The 22,891-nt window shown below is 28.7% G+C and overlaps 2 protein-coding genes across 2 annotated transcripts; both read right to left on the bottom strand.

Moving 5' to 3' along the window:
• Positions 1 to 1,667: 1,667 nt before the first annotated feature.
• Positions 1,668 to 4,130, bottom strand: LOC110632576 (protein TIFY 10A). The gene is made up of 5 exons (XM_021780844.2): positions 3,679 to 4,130; positions 2,917 to 3,109; positions 2,502 to 2,818; positions 2,335 to 2,392; positions 1,668 to 2,109 (listed from the first exon to the last, which is right to left on the bottom strand). Exons 1-5 carry the CDS (start codon positions 3,848 to 3,850, stop codon positions 1,995 to 1,997), a joined length of 855 nt encoding a protein of 284 aa, XP_021636536.2. The 5' UTR covers positions 3,851 to 4,130; the 3' UTR covers positions 1,668 to 1,994.
• Positions 4,131 to 12,091: 7,961 nt separating this feature from the next.
• On the bottom strand, positions 12,092 to 19,136 carry LOC110632573 (probable polygalacturonase). The gene is made up of 5 exons (XM_021780841.2): positions 18,502 to 19,136; positions 16,786 to 16,906; positions 14,631 to 14,879; positions 13,741 to 13,894; positions 12,092 to 12,856 (listed from the first exon to the last, which is right to left on the bottom strand). Exons 1-5 carry the CDS (start codon positions 18,931 to 18,933, stop codon positions 12,331 to 12,333), a joined length of 1,482 nt encoding a protein of 493 aa, XP_021636533.2. The 5' UTR covers positions 18,934 to 19,136; the 3' UTR covers positions 12,092 to 12,330.
• Between the last annotated feature and the right edge of the window lie 3,755 nt (positions 19,137 to 22,891).

Below are 22,891 nucleotides of genomic sequence, written 5' to 3'. Positions count from 1 at the left end.
GAGACATCAATCAAACGTGAGGATTTAATTCATAATTATGCAAATTTCAGAGTTTAATTACAAAAATTGATAATTTTTAAAATTTTTTTAGTAATTAACCCTTTTTTATCATAAATTATACACTACATTCGTTATTTCATAGAGAATAATTTACATGAAATAATAAATCAATGATAAATAAATATATATACATATTAGATTTCAAAAAATTGTAACTACTGAATAATTTTTTTTTTAATTCCAGTAGTTATATTTATATATTTATTCATCTTTTACTGGTTTATCATTCCATATAATATGTTATCACGATATTACCATTTTACTTTATAATTTCTCCAACACCACTTAATCCTATTGTGTTATTAGTTAGCTGATTATGTTAAGAAGAAATTATTGGAATGTAGAAACATTTTCATTCGTAATTATATAAAATATATATTTTATGTTTAAATAAAATTAAATTTCTATGTATATAAAGAGTATTAATTTTTAATATTTCCTTAGTGTTATATTATTTCCCTATTTTATAACATACAAATTAAGAAATTTAATTATAATTTCAACAACAATAATTCAATTTGGGACAATTTAATTATAGAATACTTGTTTATAATTAATCCTTCATGATCCTTCATTTATAATCCTTTTAGATCAAATCTTTGATTAAAAAAAAAGATAAAAAAGTAGAGTTCACATGCTATTGTACCAAGATGGCTAAATATGATTTAAATTATAATGAGAAAATTGACCAAAAGCCAACCAACTCTTAGTGGTACAAAATTGAAAATAGAAAGAAAGTGAGCTCAGCTCACAATAAACTTAAACCACAAGGAATGATATCGCTACCTATCATACTACGATAAGGACATGAATTAATAATCTAATAATTCACCTAACTCATGGGTGGAAATTTAAGAATATAGAAATAGAAATGGTCAAACAAAGTCGACATTCCCCCCCATCAATTTTCAAACAAAGACAATTAAGAAAAAGAAAATACCATTATTCACGGGTGATTTTTTTTTTCTTTTTAATTTTATAATACATAAAAATAAAATATGCATAACAAGAACAACGAGACAATACAGTAGGTAGGGTTTTGATCTTCATTATTGTGGATAAATATGGATACCTTACCTGTCATTGTCTTTTTCTTGTTTAATTAAATCAAATCAAAAGGCTATTTCCGCGTTCTTCATGTGTCAAATACGCGTGCTTTATTTATCCTTTTTCTTTTAATTGTTCTTTTTCCTTTTAATTGGACAAGGTATTTCTGTGTCATTATCAATTACATTGGAAATTTGGTAAGTTATTAAATTTGGTAATTGAATTAAGTAGTCATCTTGTGAACGGCAATGGTCCCTAGCTTTATTTTTTTTTCAAAATTTGCTTGTGAAATAGTTGGGCCAAATTTGGTAATCATGTATTGTAGACCAATAGAGCCGCATGGGAATAATTACAATTATGAAATTATCACTTGATATTAATTATGAACCAAATGATGTTTGTTTAATCTGTTTCTGATTCGTGTGTGTCATCTGCCTTTGGAAAAAAATGATGTTTATTTAGAAAAATGTATTAAATATGATACCAACTTTATCGAGTCCATTTAAGATAATCCCATTTTCGGATCAGACTAATATCATTTTTATCATTAAAAAGCCACATTAAAAAGTGGAAGTGAATTCGTGTTTCATGCGAAATTCCTGTAAAACAATTACAGATGACCGGTTCAAGTTCATGTACCCAAAACAGAGATGATTAGTACAGTCAAATCATCTTCTAGCTGTTGAACCCTTTTTCTTCTTCAATAAAAATAATTACATGAATGAAATAGTAAGATTGATAAAAAGGTTAGGTCTACGGTGGCCTGAGAAAAGCCTTGGCTTAAAACAACCATAAGGAAACAGCAGGATTCAACCTGCTACAAAAATACCAGATAGAAGGAGGCCTAAATTGCAAAATCTAAAAATCTACATAATCAGCAATCGGTGCTACTGCAAAGATTGACCAGCCAGGCCGAGCCACGGCTTGCCTTCAGCTGGCTTCGATGGAGAGGCCGACAAGCCACGACTTGTTTGGTATGGAGCTCTTGCACTTGCAGTGATCCTGTAAAATGCCAAGTTACAAAATAAATAACAAATTCAATGAATCAATACAAAAGAAAGAACGCCTTGTTGATTCTGAAAATAACAAATAGTTCAATTTCAATTTCAATCATATCCTAGGTGATTTATAACCTAATTAGTTCAGCATACCCACAGCAAAACTTCAATGGCAGAATTATTTTTTTTCCCTTTACATGATATTTGTTATTAGTTGATGAAAACCTACCTATCTTTCCTCTTCTCCAAGAACCGGTGAAGGGAAGCTCTCCTTGCAATTGGTAGATCTGGTGTTGAAAAAAGCCTTTGGTTAGAAACTTGGCAAAGTGAAGCCGATAAATAGTTCCATCATTTTCTTCGATCAATGCATAGAAAACAGAGGACAGAAGGAATTACCACTAGCAATGGTTTGAGAGGGAGATTGCACGCGCTCCTGATTCAAATTATTGCCAAAACTAGGAACAGGATTCGAGTTGGGAGGAATTGAACTGGTGGATTCAACAGGGGCTTTAGCAACATTAGGGTCAAAGACAGGGTGACTCTTGACAGGAACAGAAGGGAACCCCGTCAGGCTCTGGGAGCTTCCCTTGCTAGCTAAGAGCATGACCTCCTTAACCTTATCAGCTGGAAAATCATTGAACACGATTACTTGTCCAGCATAGAAAATAGTCATTGGTGCAGTTTGAGGCTCTGGGGTTGCAGCCTTGTTAACACTAGCAAAAGATAAACAAAAATGGTAATCAGCCAAAAGGGAATTAAACACGGGTCATTGAAATCCATTCATGGATGAAAGAAGGGTAAATCAGCGCACCTTGGGTCAAGACTCTTTTGCACATCTTCCTTGGGAGCAGAAGGAGAAAAGCCAGCTTGTTGAGGGAACAAATCCATGGATCTAAAATTAGTCCGAGGAGGAGTAGCCATGTTTCTGCTGGAAACATCAACTTGTTTCTCACTCATTGGAAACAAATTCATTGTTGTTGCTGCCTGACGCAACTCTGTTGTACCTGAAATATGGATACAATCACCAACTAAGCATCAGATCTAATAAGTTTCTGGGTTTGAAGCTTTTAGCAGTATTCTCCAAATGGGGGAGATTATTGTCCCCAAACAGGAAACACTGTAGTAGTTATTTATGGCGAGTTTTTGAGAGAGAAAGGGCAATCTTAGAATACTGAATTGAACCATTAGGCAGGAATTAGTCAATTACAATTGAGAGTATTTTGGATCTAAACAATAAGGCACAAAAATGAAGAAAAACAATAACTGACATGAAAATTTGAAGATCTAAATTAAAGTTCTCTACAGATAATCTCTGTCAAGTCTGTACAGCAGAATCAGCATTTTATTTTCCCTTTGAAAAGGAAAAAAAAAAAAAAAAAAAGCTTAATCTAATGATGTAAGCTTTTTGAATTAGAAGAATAACTGAAATCATTAGCAGTTTTCTTTCCTCCAAAAATTTTCTTCTCTATATATTTTTTTCTTTTGTTTTCCGTAAACTAAACCGAAATTCTCATCCGAAACATACGATATTCTCCCTAAAACAAAATCAGAATTCAAATAAATAAACACGCACCATTTCCATTTCCTTCAGCACTGCATGTCATCCCAAGACTGAGATCTCCAAAACTACCTTTCTCCTTGATGTATTGACTCAACAGACTACACGTCTGCGAGAAACTCGATTTCTCCGCCGACTTCGCTGCCTTCCGGCCACCAAACTCAACAAATTCCGGCGAGCCAGCCATAATTCTCCTTCAAAAAAAGAAATCTCAAACAAACAGATCGGAAAAAGCTAGTTAACTTATCGAAACCCAATCGCGTCGACGTTGGTTCTCTCTACCTCTGCATTTAGCGACAAGTTGAATATGCAGGCGTGTTATACGAAGGAAAGAGAAGAAGAGAGGCTGAGGCTTATTATCTCTTTGTTTGAAGCTGAATAATTGAGTTAAAGAAGCACGAGGAATATATGGGCTTTTAAGCTTGTTGCCAGCAGCTTCGCAGGGGTTGCAACTTGCTGGTTGAATAGTTCTATTTTATTTTATTTTTATTTTTTTTTTTCGAATATTATTATCATATTTGACTCGTTGTGTTTATTTTTATTTTTTTTAATGATATTTGAAGCACGTGTTCTTTGCTTTTTGTAAACGGCAATATTTTGATTTGATTATATTAACCACTCGCGCAACTTGTGCGTTTGATTTACGGAATTGCCTAGTGGTTCGGATAACTGGTGTTTGTATACGGTTATATAATTATCCCAAACCAGGACTGGAATTAGCTTAAGATGGGTTCTCTTGCTTTCCCACTTATTTAATAAAATAATAAAGTAATTATCTCTTATTTATTTATTTTTTTTGCCTTTTATTTTCTGCTTTTTCTCTCCCGATAAAGTAAGTCTCAACTTTTTTCCCCTTATTATTTGTTTCAGATAAAATTTCATTTTCAATGTCATATCATTTCGATAGGTTATTTGTAATTTTTTTTTACCATAAAAAGAAAATTACTCCATCAATGAATTTAACTAAAAGAAAATTTATAATATAATATTATAAAATTATATTGTTTGAATTTATAATCATTATTAATATTATTTAATTTTATTTAGATTTAATTATTAAAATCTAAGCATATAAAATTACGCCAATTAATATCAATTTATAAATGTGTTTTCGACCATGTACATATGTACATCAATTTCTAAATTACACACATGATACATTTCCTTTTAACAACTATGAGAGAATATACATATATTTATTTATTTATTTATATATTTATTTATTTATTTTCAATATAATATGTGAATTTAGATTATTTAAACTCCAAAAATATTTTTCGCACATACAAAATAAAAACTTAAATTTATTGAAAAAAAATACTTTACTTATGAAAAGCTTTGTCATGAAATTTATTTTAAAAAATATTTTTATGAAAAATATTTTTTTTAAAAAAATACATGAAAAACATTTTTCACATTCAAATAACATTTTCATGAATTTTTTTAAAGATAAAGTCATTTTTTTTAAATAATTTAATTTTTCCAAAGTATTTTTTATTTACTCATTTCTCAAATGTCTTAAAATTTAAAAATATATATATATATTTTTTAGAAAATATTTTTTTACAAAATAAACAGAGTCTACTTTTTAAATTATTTTCATAAAGATATAATTATTTAGAAATAAAGAAAAGTTAGAAATTTAATTAATATAATATATAATTAACAAAAATTTAAATATATTTACAATTAAATTACATAAATTATAAATTTAAAATTTATTAAAGATTATACTACACGTATTAAGTCAGAATTTAAATTATGACAATCGATCGTCTCTTTAAAAGCTTCTAATATATATATATATATATATACACTCAAATTTACAATATTTTAAACATATGAAGTAATCGAAATTAAGATTTTTTTTAAAAAATAAAATTAAAAATTCAAACTCTACATATATATGCAAGTAATAATTAGATTACTAATTAAAGAAAGTGCATAACCATCAATGGAAATATAATTTTTCATAGCCATCAATGGTAATATAATTTACTTTTTTTTAGAATAAATTAACGTTAATAATACGTAATTATTTTATTATTATTATTATTATTATTTTATTAAGAAGGATGAACAAGCTGAAAGATAAAAACACTAAAAATGAGGAGTATGAGATCCCAATTATATCATTAGAAAATAAAGGAAGAAGATCACGAGGAAAACAGCTTAGGATATGATATAGAAAGGGATGGAGCAAATTTGGCTAATCAATCTGCGCAATAATTCACTTCACTAAAAATATGACCCAACTTGACTTCTGCTTTCACATTCGTATATTAGTTTTTTTACTTTTCATGGCTCGTCTAAGAAAGAGTAATTGTACAGTAAATTGATTATTTCAAGTGGATAGAAAGAATTTAAAAACATTAAATTTATTGATAAAAATCAAATCCTATCAATAAATTTTTATCAGGTAAAATTAATTCAATTATTTTTAGATTGTTTATTTAGGTTAACAGCAGATATTTAAATAAATGATTTAGATATAAACTATTATACTGATTAATCCAGTGTTTAAATAGTAAAAAATTTAATTTTTTATATTTAAATTTAAAAAATTAAAAAAGTTAATTTTAAAATTAAAATATTAATTTTTTTATTTAAATAAAAAAATAAAAAATTTAACATATTAAATTTGATTTGTAAGTTAAATTAAACTTATAAGTTAAATTCAATAATTGATTGAAAAAACTTTCTCTCTCTAACAAGTAAAACAAGTGGAGAGAGAGAGACGATTTGATTTATTTTATTTTATTTTATTTTATTTTTGGCCCCTGTTAATTCATCTTTAAACAACAAGACCGATGTGGGGACCACCCACTCTCACTCGTGACTCCGCCAATGTCTTCTATAAAAACAGGCGGCATGTGCGCGTTCCATGAACAAATGGTTAATAGGAACGTGGAGATTGGTGGTTGATCGGCAATTGCGAGTGGGAAATTCTAAGCTTTCCCATTGGACACATGACTATAAAATAGTATGTTACTCTTTCAGGAGATTCTCGTGCTTCCCCTCTTTTTTTTTTTTTTTTTTTTTTTTTAAATGCTTGAATTATCTATTTTTATTTTATTATCTCCAATATTATAATATTTACGTATTTTATATAACAAAAATTATAAAATATTCTTGTGAATAGAGTCACGTGATCTCAAATACGCTATTAATTGTAATAAATTGAATTTAATTTGTCAATTTTAAATCATTTTATATTGTATATTTATATTTTAAAATTGTTTGAATTAGCAAAAGGAATTTAATTAGTGATTATTTAAGTTTTCAATTTTCACATGTTTGGTAATTTTATCAATAAAAATGAGATTTTTAAAATTTAGCATTGACCTTTCCAATTCCTAATTGTAAATAATAATATTGTCATAATGATAATTAAAGAGAATTAAACTTAAAACATTCTAATCCTTTATCTGTAAAAATAGAGAAAAATTAATTAAATTACTTTTCTCACTAATTACATCAAAATTCTCATATTATCTTATGAAATAAAATCTAAAGGCTTAATTATTTTGTTATAGTTAAAAAAAAAAAAAAAGTAAAATAAAGAGAAGGGTGTGAAAGGAGACGGCGAGTGGAAACCGTGTGGGAAACGCGGAGGGATTGGAGGAGCAAAGGTGGGTGAGACGTGAAAGCGGTGCACATGCAAAACGCCTAAAAACTAAAATTTACAATTTAGCCCTTAAATTTTGTTTAATATTACACTTTAATTTTTAAATTTTAAAAAATTAATTATTTAATCTCTAAAATTTAAAATATATTACACTTTAATTTTTAAATTTAAAAAATAAATTATTTATTTTATTTATTTTTAATATATAAAATAATTTATTTCTAATAATTTTAATATTTATAATAATTTTATTAATTGATATAAGTATTAAATTATTTTATATATTAAAATTAATAAGATTAAATCAAATATTTAATTTTTAAAAATTTAATGATTAAAGTATAATATAATATAAAAATTAAGAATAAAATAATTAAATTTTGAAATGTTAGGGATTAAAGTATAATAAGAGTTGAAATCAGGGATCAAATTGTAAATTTGTCACAAACATGCATACACGTGGCGAAAAATAAAAGGGTAGCTAGAGGAAACATTTTCCCCTTGAAGGTGCCGTGAGAATGTGAATGTCTTGGACAATCCTTCAAAAAGTAAAGGAGAATTAACCAAAAAAAAAAAAAAAAAAAGGTGGACCCGCATGTGGCAGTGATCAATTTGTTGAGTTTGAAGACTAGAAATAGAATAAGCTTGGGTAATAATTCTATGTACGCCATTACTTATATTAGTATGAATTCAATTTTTTGTAATTTATAGAAAAAATAAATTTTTATGAATATTCGATGAATTATTATTTAAAAATTAATAAAATTTAAATAAAGTAAATGAAAAAAAAAAGCAAAGATACTAAACTACTGTTTGATATTAAATTTAGAGAAAAAAATTTTAAATATTACTAAAAATATAATTTAAAAAAAATATTTTATTATTTTAATGTCAATACCGCTAAATTCTACTAAATTTAATTCTAAATTATTTTAATCTTTCGGCGGAGCATCTTCCCAATCCACCACGTGATTTGCGTGCGGGTTTGGGTATTCGTACTATGGGCACTTCTCGGCGAACGCCCTTCTTCTTCCACTTAATTACAATATCAACACTGCTACCACGTGTCATATATACATCCAATGTATTAATATATCATATATTAAGAAAACTGGAGATAATATATCGTATATTAAAAAATCTTTTTTAAATTATAAAAAATAAAACTCATATTATTATAAATGAAATTGTATATTTATATTTAAAAATAAAATGATAAAAATAAAAATTTTGATAATCTAAATGCTTTTATATTATTATAAACGAAAAGAAAATTAATATTTTAGCATATATATAAATAGTAGACAACATTGCACTTTATTTGATAATGTTGAAACCAATCAATAAAAAATAAATAATTTTCATGGAATATATTTCTTTGAAAAATATTTTTTATGAAGTAAATGGAGTTTTAATTTAAATTGAATTACTAAATTTTCATATTTATATAATAATATGTAATAATTTAAATTAAATCATTTATAGAGATTATGATTTTGGATATTGATGTGAAAGAGAAAAATATCAATATCAGTCATTTTTGTGACAACAGATTTATTGATTTTAAATTATAAAATGAGAGATTTTTTTTTTTAAATATTCCATTTTATGTGATTTAATAATTTTCTAGAAGATAAAAATATATAATATAATTAACTATAAAATAAAAGTCATGATATGAATTTAGATAAGATATAATCACTATTTCTTTTTATTTTTGGGCTAAATAAAAAAAATTCTGCATCAGTCAAAACTTTTAATCTTAAATTTTTTATATGATTTTCAATTTTAATAATAAATTTAATTAAAAATAATTAAGTTCATTAATTAATAAAAACAATTTAAATCTTTTCATTTATTATTAATTTCAACTAACCCTTTTAATTTTATTAATTTATTCAATAATTTTAATATTTTCATTAATTTTAGAAAACTTTATATTGAAAAAATATATATAATAATTAAATAAAATATCTAATATCATTATTTTTAATTTTTTTCCTTTATGTTTATATTTTTTAATTTATATCTTTGTCATCATTTTATATATATATATAAATATAAAGGAGAGACATTAATTGAAATAATATTTTATTTGATTTTAAATAATAATATTTTATTAATTTAAAAATATATTAATATATGTCAATTAGGTTTAATTAAGATTGTATTCTAAAACAATGGTATATTATAATTTAATTTTTAAAGTTTGATAAACTTATAATTAAAGGGCATGTAGTTTAAAAATCAAATAATTTAATTTCTACATTAGAATTATCATTAATTTTCTATCAAATCTAATAAAATTATTTAAATTATCCTTAATTTTATTTTCTAAGTTGAAAATAATTTCATTTCTGATATTTTAAGATTGTAGGTTTAATTAAACATAAGTGATTAAATTGTTTTCAAATATAAAATAGAATTAAGTATATTTTAATTATTTTTATTAAAATTAACGAATTGAGATTTTAATAACAGTGATTAATTTATATAATTATTAAAATACCAAAAAATAAATTACTTGATTGACAAATTAATTTTTTTTTTTTAACAAACACAAGAACTTGTGGACATTTTTCTCAAATTCCTGAAAATTGAAATGGACCTTCACGCACGTTTGATTGTGCCCTATTATAATTAATGCAGCAATTGTTCACAATTCTTCTTGACTTTGTGATTCCTATTATGATACCAACTTCCACGCCATTCAGTTATTATCATCATATCTTGTCAATTTTTTTTTTTTCCTTTTTGTCATCAAGGCACAAGGGTAAAGGAGAGGGGAGTCTCGAATCTAGCCTGGCCAGATTTCGATAAGTGCCTTATGTCACCAAGCTACGCAGGGCTAGATATCATATCTTATCAATTATCCTTTTAATTTTATGTTTAAACATGATAATTTTCCCTAATCTCTCTCATTTACAATATAAGAATATGTAAACCATCAATATCCTTACCTATAATTAATTACCATGACAAAGATATAATTAATATGAGTAGGGAAAATTTAAAGAAAAAAAAATTGAATATTTAATAATGACTTGTGAGCAAAGGGTGTCCAATTAGTAGTGAGAATGGGAGATAATATCTTTGGATGGAGACAGAACAGAAAGAGAGAAACTGTGTCCTCAGGATGCCTAAAATCAGTTCTCATGGTTCTGCTTTTCTAGGAACCAGAATCTAAGAAGAACTCCAAATCTGTGGTCCAAAAGTTGGTGCAATGGCCTGCAGATGTTGGTACATATGTGGAGGTGTGGTCTATTGTAGAACATGCTTTTTCAGTTTTCTGTTTTCATCTCAACCACAGACCAATTATATATATGAACACATGATGATTAAAATTCAAATATATATTTCAAAAATATGAAACTCGTTTAAATAATGGGTGATTTTGATAGATAAATATTAAGCGCAATCTGAAACTAAAATAGCATAAAAAAAAAATTGCAGAATTGCAACAACTTAATCAAAGCTAGGAAGTGGATACACTCTATGAATAGTAACATTTCAATACTCAACGGAAACACATGGTTCTACTCCTAAATACACAGAGGAGGATGAGTACAGCTAGATCTCGATTAGGTGACTTGGATTTTCTGTTAGAAAGGCTTTCTCTTGTCTAGTAAACTCCATATCTACTCTTTGAAGGGAAACCCGTAGAGTAGATAAGAAATTCACCAAAAGTCTCATAAAAGAGGAGAGAAAAAAGCTGTCATAGATCTAAATTTGTGTAAAAGCACTTATATATATTAAGATTTTTAAAAGAAAAGGAAGGAGAGGAGGTTGTTGATAGCCAAAAATTGTCCCTCAAACTAAGGAAAATGATGGAAGGGAATAAGTCGTGTGTAGAAAAAAAGAGAGAAAAAAAGAGAGAAAAAAAAGAGCAATTTTTAGATAAAGGCTTTGTGTTTGTTTGATTTTGAGATTGGAGATTAAAAATCAATAAAATAAATAATTTAAAAAAAAATTATTTTATTATTTTAGTATTCTTATTATTAAAATTTATTAATTTTAATTTTAAATTATTTTTTAATATTTTTCTAATTAATAAGTTTAAAAAAAGTATTTTTCTTAATGCTGAATAGGATTCGTAAACCTTCATTAAGCAACCTGGATCTTGCTGGGGTGGTGGTGAATTGAAATTAAAGGTGTGTTACTCTTAAATTATAATGTCTTCTGATACCTAAAAGCAATGATTGGATGTTGCTGATTAATAAAACATCCTCACCTTCAACAAATTATTGAAGTGAACTAAAGATAAGGTAAGGTGTGGAAATTGGAAAAATCCACAACCTTTCATTCAAATCAATGATGTTATTTTAATCCACAACGTCTACTAGCTAGAGCCATGTGCTCTATTATTTGTCCAATAAGAATTTAATTAAGACCGCAGAGTAGATGGAGATTTTTCAATTATTTAGTAAAATGTGGTCCAAAAGGAACAACTGATGAATGTGTTCAATAGTCCAAATCACATGAATTAAGGAGTTGACACAAGGTTGGTGTTGGTTTACCAAACCTAAAAGGGTCTTCAAATCCTGCTTGACTAGTTGCCTGCTACCCATTACTTAATCAACAATTTTTTATGCTAATTATTTAGTATGATTTATGGGTTAATCAAGTCTTTCAGTAAAAGTTTACTTAATCAACAGGTCATCTTTTGTTCATTCATCTTTCTCTGTGAGCTATTTATCCGAAAATTTAAAGCTATTTATCTCATCTTCCTTATGAGGTGTACACTGTTCTTAATCAATTGACTTGAAGCGGCTTTGCAACCATGTAAGAGGTTTCGGAAAGTGTAGAAAACAAGCTATGGAATTTCGGCACCCTCATGAATGTATGAACAACTGAGAATTTTCTGTATATATACAACTCTGTCAAGAAATGAAAAAAACTCGATAACACTTTGGCAGAAAACATTAAGAGCGAGATTAACCGCTCCAGGGTGATTTATCCAGCTTATCTCATACAGACAAATGTTGAAGTCACTCAACTCAAGAAAGCTATGCCCAGGAGATTGGGAACTCAACATTTTATCAAAAATCATAGTCTACATCTGTCAAGTTCTGGGAGACGGAGTGCTTAATGAGTCGTTCTTGCTCATCATAACGATCAAGATTCTCACATGGGGCAGGGAATATGGTACCTATTACACGACCTTCAACAAAAGCGCACTGGAATATATGCTTCTTCTTGTATGTTATTCCCACTGACATATCCCGAAAAGTCACGTTCCTAACTGGAATTTCTTCACTCCCATGTATCCGCACTGGCACGCGAACTCCTTGACCATGGACTCCAGTGTAGCTTATGTCCTCTAGTTTTGGAACTGCCTTAGGATCATAACCTTCGTCAGGGTGTTCATTGTAATCTGTCTTGATAACAATTCCAACTCGGACATTGTCAAATGTTAGATTCCGATAGGTTATATGTCGAATATATCCACCTCTTCCAGGGGCTGTCTTTATCCGAACTGCACGCCTAGAGCTCCACACAAGGACGTTTTCCACGGTGACATTTGATACACCACCTGACATCTCACTGCCAATTGATACTCCGGCACTGTTTCAAAAATCGACCAAGGGGGATCTCAGTTACCATTCAAAGAGTGAAGACATGCAGTTACTGCATGCCAGGGCAAGGTTCATGACAAGTCCATATGCATCATTCTGCAGTTATTAATCAACCAATATTGACGTTGCTAGATTAAAATTTTCCTTAATCCAAGCTCTTTATTTTTTTTGTGATCAGATTTCTACTTATGTTAACTATACCAGAATCCCTGGCCAAAAGACACACAGGTTAAACACAAGCAGCCTATCACGATGGCCAAAACAAGTAGCAGTTTCCTCTTGTGTCAGGTTATCTTTGCATTATGAAACAATATTTCCTTGTTTTTGGGAATAAAATTACCTTCAAAACAATTGACATGCATGTTTTAAAGAAATTCAAGTTTGTTAAAATAATTTATACAAACAAGCTAAGCTAACCTGATTATAAACAAACAAAAATAAGAAAAACTGACAAGTAAAAAGATGATACTTATCAAAGCTATTCCTTACCATTTCTCCTCTGGATAGAAAAGAATTGCTCATCTTTAACTAATTGTTCACACAATAGATTAACTTATTCTGAATTAATTCATAAACCAACAATTTAAGCAAAATAGATTCAGGATGATTGAAGCATATAAATATAGTACGTCCTATATCATAAGCAAACCTCTAATGAACATTTGCTACATAAATTACAGCTTTATGTATTACATGCATGTATCCAAAGCTTCCACAACGCAAGACAAAGCCAACAAAAATATAACATAAAAAGATTCAATAACGTATTGCTTGGGCCATGCAGACAAACAATTATGAAATTGTCTTCCACTGACATGAAGAAAACAAGAAAACATTCACCAAGTTGGAAGAAAATTATGAAAGAAACTTCACCTGACCATAGAACGAACCACAAGGTTACGGATGAGAATATTCATTGAAGGTCGACCAAATGCAATTCCATACTGATCCCAGCCACTCTTTATTGCAATTCCATCATCCCCCACACTTATGTAACAGTCTTCAATTACCATATCCTCACAAGAATCTGTTATATCCCCAAAAATTATATTCAGGATGGAAAGAAGATATTGCTATTTGCTAGCTAACTTCATAGCGAACCAAGTAGTAGAATAGTTACTATTTAGATAGTTATCCCATATCACAGTAAGAAGCTTTTGGCAGGGCAACTTGATGCACAAAGTAAGGTATTAATAGTTTAATACCCATTAAGTTACAGCACAGAAGAAAGAACAAGAAAAAGGAAAAATGTAATGAGGGCAACAATGACATTAATAGGAGCACAATTTCCTTACATACAAGAATAAAGTCAGCTTAGGAACATTAAAATAGAGAAATAGGAGAAAAGGAAAGGTAAATGAACTTATTTTTGAAGATTAAAAATTTTGAGCTCCAAGCAAACTCTCACAATAAAGTATTTCCATCAAGTATACCTGAAATGTATGGAACTGGAACTTCCATAATTTAGCATTTCCCAACATATGGTCTGACCATTGATAGAAAAGTTTTCACTAGTTTTAAATTGGGTTTTAAAATACCAATTTACCTTTTTCTTATCTTTGATGTGGCAGGATTACTGCAAGGTAATTATTCAACTGGTATTCCATCTCTTAAAAGGATTTTATAGAAAATGATAGAAATTCAGATAAATACAGAATCTGAACACCCATAAAGAATAAAATCCATTTTTTTAGCCATGGGCCTGGCCCGCCATTATTCATGTGGACTGTGGAGAGAAAAACACAATGGTAAAAAATACATACCAGGATCAATTCCATCAGTATTTGGGGCTTCAAATATAGGAGCCAAGATTGTAACATTCCTTATAGTTACATTCTTGCAGTCATATGGATGGAGTGTCCAAAAAGGGGAATCCCTCAATGTTATATTAGTGATCAGAATGTCACTTGACCACATAATCTGCAAAAGGGGCCCCCTTGTGTGGTTGAGAAGCTTTTGACGATACTTTTTCCACCATGTTTGACCCTGTCCATTTATGGTACCATTGTGTCCTGTTAATCAGCAAAAACAAAAAACTAGCATTAGATCCAGTCAAAAAATAATTATTTTGAAAATAAACAAGGCTCACAAAACTAAATGCTCACCATAATAATGTCCAAAACAGAGCTAGACTTACCTACTCTTAGATCCGCTTATAAAGAGTTCAAACTAGACTAGTCAAATAGATTTAAGTGGTTGCAACCTACCAATTATACCATATCCACAACAACAGTTATTCCACCAGTTTGATTTGCAGCCTTTAAGATTTTATCTGAAATGATATGTGGAAATCAAATTGAATGATAGAATTAATTTCATTGATGGTCCTTTTGTGTATGCACACTTCAGGTAGTGACTGATAAGACAATGAATTAAGCACAAAATAACAGGAGAATGAATTTCTCCAACATCCAGAAGAATGAGTAAACGCTCCTCTTTCTCTGTGCAAATTTGTTGCAGATTGAAGTTAATCAAGAAATTCTATATAGGGCTTATGCTGTAATAAGAAATGTTACACGTAAACCTAAAATCCAAGATAATTTTGCACAAGGAACTTCAGACTCACATACAAACTTGAAGCACTATGATCAATGGCATTATTGGTCATGATGCACAAAGGTTACACACAATTGCCATCCAAATTTCCTCTTTTCTTAAATATGACCTAACATCAGGGGCAGAGCCAAGTATTCTTCAGTGGGGTGCAATCCACTGAAATTTTAAAATTTTTTCAATTTTCATTAGATTTTCTAAAATTTTATTGACAAAGATATGTTTTTTTATTTAATGCCCCCACTGAAATTTATTTTTTTTCTCTAGTCTGCATAAAATTTGATATACTTTCATAAAAAATTTGATCCACTAGAATAAATAAAATTCTTTTAATTGTTTATTCAAAAAATAGCTAAGTTTATTAAGCTTTACTTTATTATAGTGGATGAGATAAAGTTTAAAAAGTTTGTACTTGACATGGATACCTTATTACTTACATATTTTACTGATTGGTAATTAAAAATCATTATGCCTAATATATAATTAAAGATAATATATAAAATAAATATGCAGCATTTTTTTTTGGTCAATTTTTCATGAGATTACAATGAATTTATAATATAAAATTTAATTTGCTATACTTCAATTCATCTCAAGATAAAAGTTTAATAAAACTTAAATTAATTGAAATTTTGATATAATTACATTTTATTGAAAATTGTATATATTTATTTACAATGAATAAATATTTTATAAATAGAAGAAAATATGTATTTTATTAAATATTCTATAAATAAAATAAGCAATTTTTATGCCCCCATTGGCCAAAAATTCTGGCTCCACAGCCTAAAATAGACAGAAAATTCACTTGGTAAGCTCCCTTAGTCCAAATAAGGATATATCAATTTAATTTTTCAAACAGGAAATTTTCACGGTTAAAACATTATCATGGGTTTCCAAGGATTAGAACATTTCTTGTTTTTTGTTTGTTTTGTGTTTTCTCAACAACATTTTACAGGCTTCTCTAATAATTGCACTTTATTTACATAATTTGAAATATTCATGAGGCACTTTTTTTATACATTCAGATGTACAGGAATTTGTGTTACTTTCTCTTTGACAATTTTTCCAAATGTTGTGGAAACTGATATTAATCAATTCAAGATACCACAGGATAGGGATACTTATTTGTGTCTCTTGAAAAATGGATATCTTTAGAAAAGATTTTAAATTAAATATTTCCCCCCTCTCACTTAGACCAATACAATTCTTGAGTTTGATATGCCCAAGATCAAATACATCTATAAACCAATGCAAGTATATATCAAACCACTCACTTTCCATGTTAAGGACTTTGAAAATAAATACCAGAACATCTAATAAAAGTCAATTCAATGTGGAGTCATGGAAATTGAATTAACTGGCCTGTTATAACCACATCTTTGAGATTTTGACCATGGATTAAACTCCCATACCGAGGTCCAGGATGCTCTCTCCCATATCCATATGAAGGCAACGGAGGCATTAGCGGCCAATACTTCTCATCCTGTTTAACATTACAGAATAGAACATTAAACAAAAAAAAGCAGTAACTTTGATTCACAAGAATAAAAAAAAAAAACAAAAAAAGAATAATTGCTTAAAGAAGTTAAATCAATAGCATCAAAGCAGGTCACTGAATATATACAGCATGAATGCAAAAAGGTAATTTTCATAATGCTAACACAAGTCATGGACATAACAATCTGCCGAAGTTTTGAAGCATTTGCAGATAATCAAATTATTTGTACAGACTATCTGGTAGTTTCTTGGTCAACAACACAACCTCATGTTACTTGTTCATATTTCAATGAAATTTAAATTTCATTCCGCATATCTATGATTAAACATATTCCTAAAGATGATGATTGATTTAATAATTAACTTCGGAACATATTTCTAAGTGATCAAATTTATTCTTACACCTCTGTGTGTGTGTGTCCCTGAACCACACAGAATAATGGGTTGTTTGGCACACGTGTTATAAGAATTCATTTGATCATAATAGTAGTTCCTATCCAGTATCCACCACGGTCCAGATTCTAGAAGAACTAGGCAAGGCATCCACCACTTAAACCCTTCTTATTTAGGTACTTGGTTTTGTTTAAATGTATATTCTGCCACCACAGTACCAAAAGCAAGTGGAGGATATTTACATTAGTTACAAGAGCTCTCCAGTCTCCACATTAGCTATAGCCTTTATATCATAATCAAGCAGGTATTTAAAATAAATTCTCTTTAAGCAACTAGAAATAGAAACTATATCTAAGTAGCAGTTGAGCAGTTCAGAATATGCCCCAGGACTGCAATATTAGCAAACTTAGAAGGACATGCATAAACTATGAATCTCATGCCACCCAAAGGCTCATCAACAAAATATTATGCAATACTACTTGAGGAAAGTATTACATTCCCAAGTTCAGGTCCATGAAAGTGCAGCAAACATCACAGGAAGCATCCAAGTGACCTTTGAGAAATTTCAACAAATGCATAGAAGACCACCCTCCACATGTCACAAATTCATGGGAAGCATTATTTCTAAATCAAACTATTCCAGTAATCTTGACTCTTGAGTCTTGACATGCCGCATACACAGAATTTAATCATGTATACGAGGAAACTTATTACTAATAGGTGAAATTCATGGAGGGGAAGAAAAATGGTATGCACTTTGTGGTCCTTACAAGAGCTAAAACGCAATCATCAGCCATTTCCAAATCCTGAGGCAACTTCAAAAATTTTGTGCAAGTCTGAAGCTTATATCAGCTTGTTTAGTGTTGCATTTAAAGACCATCCTTCTCATTTCAAAAGTGTTTCTTTGAATAAATTTTCAACAATCAAAATTTTCCTTAATCCACTAATACCCTTCAAAATCACTATCCACAAAGTATGAATGTCAATACCATATCCACAGTGGCCATGTAGGTAGAAGAGCTTGAATGATACTTTCCTGACCACCAGCAGTTTGGCATTTTCCAAACAACTTACACCACGGAATTAAAGACGATACTAGAATAAATTTATACTAAGATCCTAATAAAAAGGAATTAACAAATCAGTCCACAGTCGAAAACTCAAAAACGCTAGACGCAGAACACTAACCTCAATTCCAAGTATAACAGCATCCTCAGCAAGAAACAGAGTCATATGACTAGTGAGATTAAAGGGGGCCGTGAGCCACCTCCCTGAAGGAACGTTCAGCTGCCCTCCCCCTTTCTTCCTCAGCTTGGAAATCGCCAAAATCGCCCTCTCAAAAGCCTCGGTATTCAACGTAACCCCATCGCCCACTCCGCCAAAATCCGTCAAATTAAATGCCAGAGGTCTCAGCCTGGGCATCGGCCTCATAGGCACCCGCCAGAACACCGCGAACCCTCCTCCCACGACATTCCGCTGCCACACGAACACCGATGCAAATGCAGCGATCCATAAGACTGTGAAAAGGGTTTTGTGCGAAGACAAGAATGCTGGTACCCAGCGCTTGAATTCCAGCCTCTGGTACTGGAACCGCCCTAGTGGCGGCGTCTCTACCATCATTATACACAGAAGTCGATAACCCTTTTGGAGTGATTAGCGGGTACTTTGGTTCAGTGAGAGCAGAGATGGGAAATGGAAAATTGGATCTTGGACATTGACCTAAAGAGGGAGATTTTTGCTTTGTTTAGTTTTCAGAGTAATAGAATTGGGTGAATTGTTCATAATCAAACTGATGTGTAATTAACTAATTATTGTTTTTTCCTTCAGTAGAATTAACTAATTATTGTTGATGAATAAGTATATTCGAAGCGAAGTCTTTTTTTTTTTTTTTTTTTTTTTTTCAATTAGTTTATATAAAATAATCATTAACAGATTCAAGTGGCTGTGAATTCTCATTTCTGAAATTTATAATTTAAATTGTAAAAATAATATATTTTTATAAAACACCAGTGTTTTTATAATTATTTTAATAATCTATTATGAATAAATTATCATTAATTCATTTAATTAAAATTATTAAAAATCCAACTTATTTATAAAAAGTAAAATAATAATAATTTTTAATTTAAATAATGCTTAATCATTTTCAAGATTGTAAATTATAGAATTCAAATTATAGTAAGATGAAATTGTAAAAACAAATTGATAATAAAAATTTATTTTTTATTTATCAAATGAGCCATATAATGGAAGTGGTTTTGCCCGTTTAGATAAACTCTCCCATTTTACTAATAAAACTTAATATAAATATATATAATCTAAGTTTTTAATTTTTTATATTTTTTATAATGAGATGATTATGCTGTTTTATATTATCATATTTATTAATGAATTATCAATTTTTTTTTATAAAAAAAACACTTTATAAATATCGTAATTTAAAAGAAATTAGTTATGATGTGTCAAATTTTAGTTAAAAGTTTTGAGTTGTTCGCTTATATATATATATATATATATATATATATATATATATATATATATATATATATTAGATTAGATTAGATGTGTAAGAGTTATGATGGAGGATCAACCCATCAAATGTTCATTCATATTACACATTTTAATTTTCAATATATTAAAAATATTATAAATATCGAGTAAAATATTGAAGAAGTTATTTCAATTTATTTAAAAATAATCATTGCAAGCTCAACTTAAACATCAAAGCTGATCACGATTTTCCCATGTCCACTTTATTGGTTCAATTGGGTAGAGATAAACTTCATTACTTCACTCTGTCTGTTTCGTAATGCATTTCCCTTTTAGTGATTGCTCCATCAACACAATTAGGTAAAGGAAGCAGAGGTCTCTGTCGCCGCATTGCGAAGGAAACTATAAAAAAGCCACAAAGTAGGTGAAGCTGGTAAAGGGTTACAATCAGTTTCAATTGTTCAGCAAAATGCAGTTGATGAACAGCACCAACCAAGAACAAATTAATCATATATAGCCATGCATATGTTTAGTCTCATTGTCAGGAAAAATACTGTTTTAAATATGTTAATTATAAAGTATTAAAAAATAATTTAAATTTTTTTCCATAGTTTTATATAAATTTTGATATATGAGAGTACTAAAATTTGATTTAGATTATATTAAAGTTTTATAATAATTTAAATATTATTTATTGAAAAAGTGCCATAAAAATCTTCTATTGAGATTATTATATTTAACAATTGCCTAATTATAGTCTATAAGGTAAAATAAAAAAAAAATCATGTTTAATATGGATATTTTACTTATATATTTTAATTGATTGGAGTTATTAATATTTATATTTAATATATAATTAAAAATTTATAAAATAAATATATAGTTATTTCATGTCAATTTGTTATGAAGATATGATAAATGATAGAACTAAATTTTCTTCATTTCATCTCAAAATAAAGTTTAATAAATTGAAAATTTAACATATTTTATTAAAATATATATATATATATATATTTTTTATTAATGACACAATATTTTATAGATAAAAAAATATTTTTTAAAAAATATTTTATAAATATATGATGATAAAATTTTTGCCCTACTGACCAAAATTTCTGACCGATGACAATGGTAGTATATCTACGAAAATACCACACTTGAACTCGATTAGTATATTCAATATCCAAACTCATTGTAAATCTAATTAAAAGTTTATTTTAAACACCTAGAATTCATTCAAAACTCAATTATTATAACCCGAATAGTTTTTGAGTTAATTTAATTTTATATATTTTAATCAATAAATTCCATAAAATATATTTTTTATTAATAATTTACGTTTTAAAATTCAATAATTTTATAAAATATTTAAATTATATATATATAATTATTTATGTACGTATATAATTTTTTATTTACATAAATAGCCATGAGTTTAATTAACGAATAATTAACATATAAAATCTAAATCCAACATTAATATTATTTTTTAAATTCAAATCAAATTTAAGTGTAATTATATACTATTTAATTCGATTTTTAAGGTTTTCAAATTTGGCCCAATTAATGAACTATTGAAGTAGGGAATCAAGGATTTAAAGTTAAATAGAGTTGGACTGAGATTGAATTGGTACATTATTAAATAAATATTATAAAATTAATAATAATATTATATTATAATTAAGACTTTATAAATAAGTATTAAAATAAATTTAGATAAATTTTAATATATAAATTTATTGAAAAATTAATATTTTAATTAAAATATAAGTAATAATATTTAATTATTTATAATAAAAAAATACTTAAAATTTTTATAAAAATAAATTTAAATTAATAAAAAATAAAAAAATTGGATGTAAACATATATATTATCGTGAAATAATTGTTAAATACAAGTGCAGGATCTGTTGGTTGTTGCTAGCAAAAGTAACTCTACTTGGTCAAGGCCTGAACTCGAACCATGCCAACGAAGCTTCAAAATTTTTCATCGAATTGTTTAAATCTGAAAGTTTTCGTTTCGCCGATTATCTAACCGATTGAACTCTTAATTTTTGAAAATTAAGATGTAAAAATCAAATCAAATCAGATTAAATTTTAATTTTTAATTAAATCAATCGGTCCAGATTTCAAAACACAGTCCATTTCAATATGATTGGATGGATCAAATTTTGCTCTCTTGTAGTGTTGGAAGTTTAGAGTTTCAAATTTCAATTACCCCATAGGTATTTTGTCGGTGCAATTTGTTCTGCTTTGGCTGGTTAAACAGCAATCCATTGCCGGGCGTAGCTCTCGTGGGTTCTGATATAGATCCAATCTCACACAGGGGCCCAAATTTTTGTGGAGGAAAGGAAAAAGAGCACATTCTCAATAAACGTGTCAAACCACCATTGGTTCTTTTTCCTTTTTGGTCCAATCAGTACAATTCTTGAGTGGATAAGTCCAGAACCAAGCCCATTAAATTAACAGATAGGCAGTCATCAAGCTGCTGCCGAAGAATTCTTGGATTGGTCATTCACGGCTTTGAGTATTGCTTCTACTTCATTGACAAGACTTCCAACCAGTATCAGGTGGGTTATGGTTTGATCCCCTGATATGTGGTAGAGTGTCCCCAGAGCCTGTAATGGTGTTGAGGACTAAGGAGATTAAGAACGGGCGTCTAGCTATGCTCTAGTATTTGTTGGCTTCTGCTTCCAGGCAATCTATAGTGGGGAAGGTCCCATTGAAAACTTGATGGCTCACATTGCAAACAAAAGTTGCACAATTGGATATATTGCCATGCTAACCACAAGCACAAACATTGAAATACTGCTTTTCATTAGAAGGGAAATGCTACATTGAAGAGAAGTACTATAAATGATTGGATTTTCATTTGGATCATATTGGTGCAAATTCTTCAGCTTGGAGGAAATATAGCTTTCTAAGCGTTTTGCTTCTTTCCAACTTAGTTTTGGCTTTCTACCATTTTTCAATGAAGGGACCTATTTAAAGAGAGCTTTCGGCTATTATGGACAACAAAGAAAAAGTCATGTACTTTTGTCATTCCCATCCTCAATATGAAGAGTCAAAATGACTAATACATGAAATT

This window comes from Hevea brasiliensis, chromosome 11 (assembly GCF_030052815.1).
Source record: "Hevea brasiliensis isolate MT/VB/25A 57/8 chromosome 11, ASM3005281v1, whole genome shotgun sequence".
NCBI lineage: Eukaryota > Viridiplantae > Streptophyta > Magnoliopsida > Malpighiales > Euphorbiaceae > Hevea > Hevea brasiliensis.
Note: the sequence above shows the minus strand (reverse complement) of the source record. Positions and strands in the feature narration are given on the sequence as shown.

Coding starts and splice junctions, on each gene's coding strand:
- LOC110632576 (XM_021780844.2), bottom strand. CDS start 3,850: ATGGCTGGCTCGCCGGAATTTGTTGAGTTTGGTGGCCGGAAGGCAGCG. Junction 2,819..2,916: donor CAAAAGAGTCTTGACCCAAG/GTGCGCTGATTT, acceptor ATCTTTTGCTAG/TGTTAACAAGGCTGCAACCC. Junction 2,393..2,501: donor CTCTCAAACCATTGCTAGTG/GTAATTCCTTCT, acceptor TTTCAACACCAG/ATCTACCAATTGCAAGGAGA.
- LOC110632573 (XM_021780841.2), bottom strand. CDS start 18,933: ATGATGGTAGAGACGCCGCCACTAGGGCGGTTCCAGTACCAGAGGCTG. Junction 16,907..18,501: donor CTGTTATACTTGGAATTGAG/GTTAGTGTTCTG, acceptor AATGTTAAACAG/GATGAGAAGTATTGGCCGCT. Junction 13,895..14,630: donor TACTGATGGAATTGATCCTG/GTATGTATTTTT, acceptor GGGATATAACAG/ATTCTTGTGAGGATATGGTA.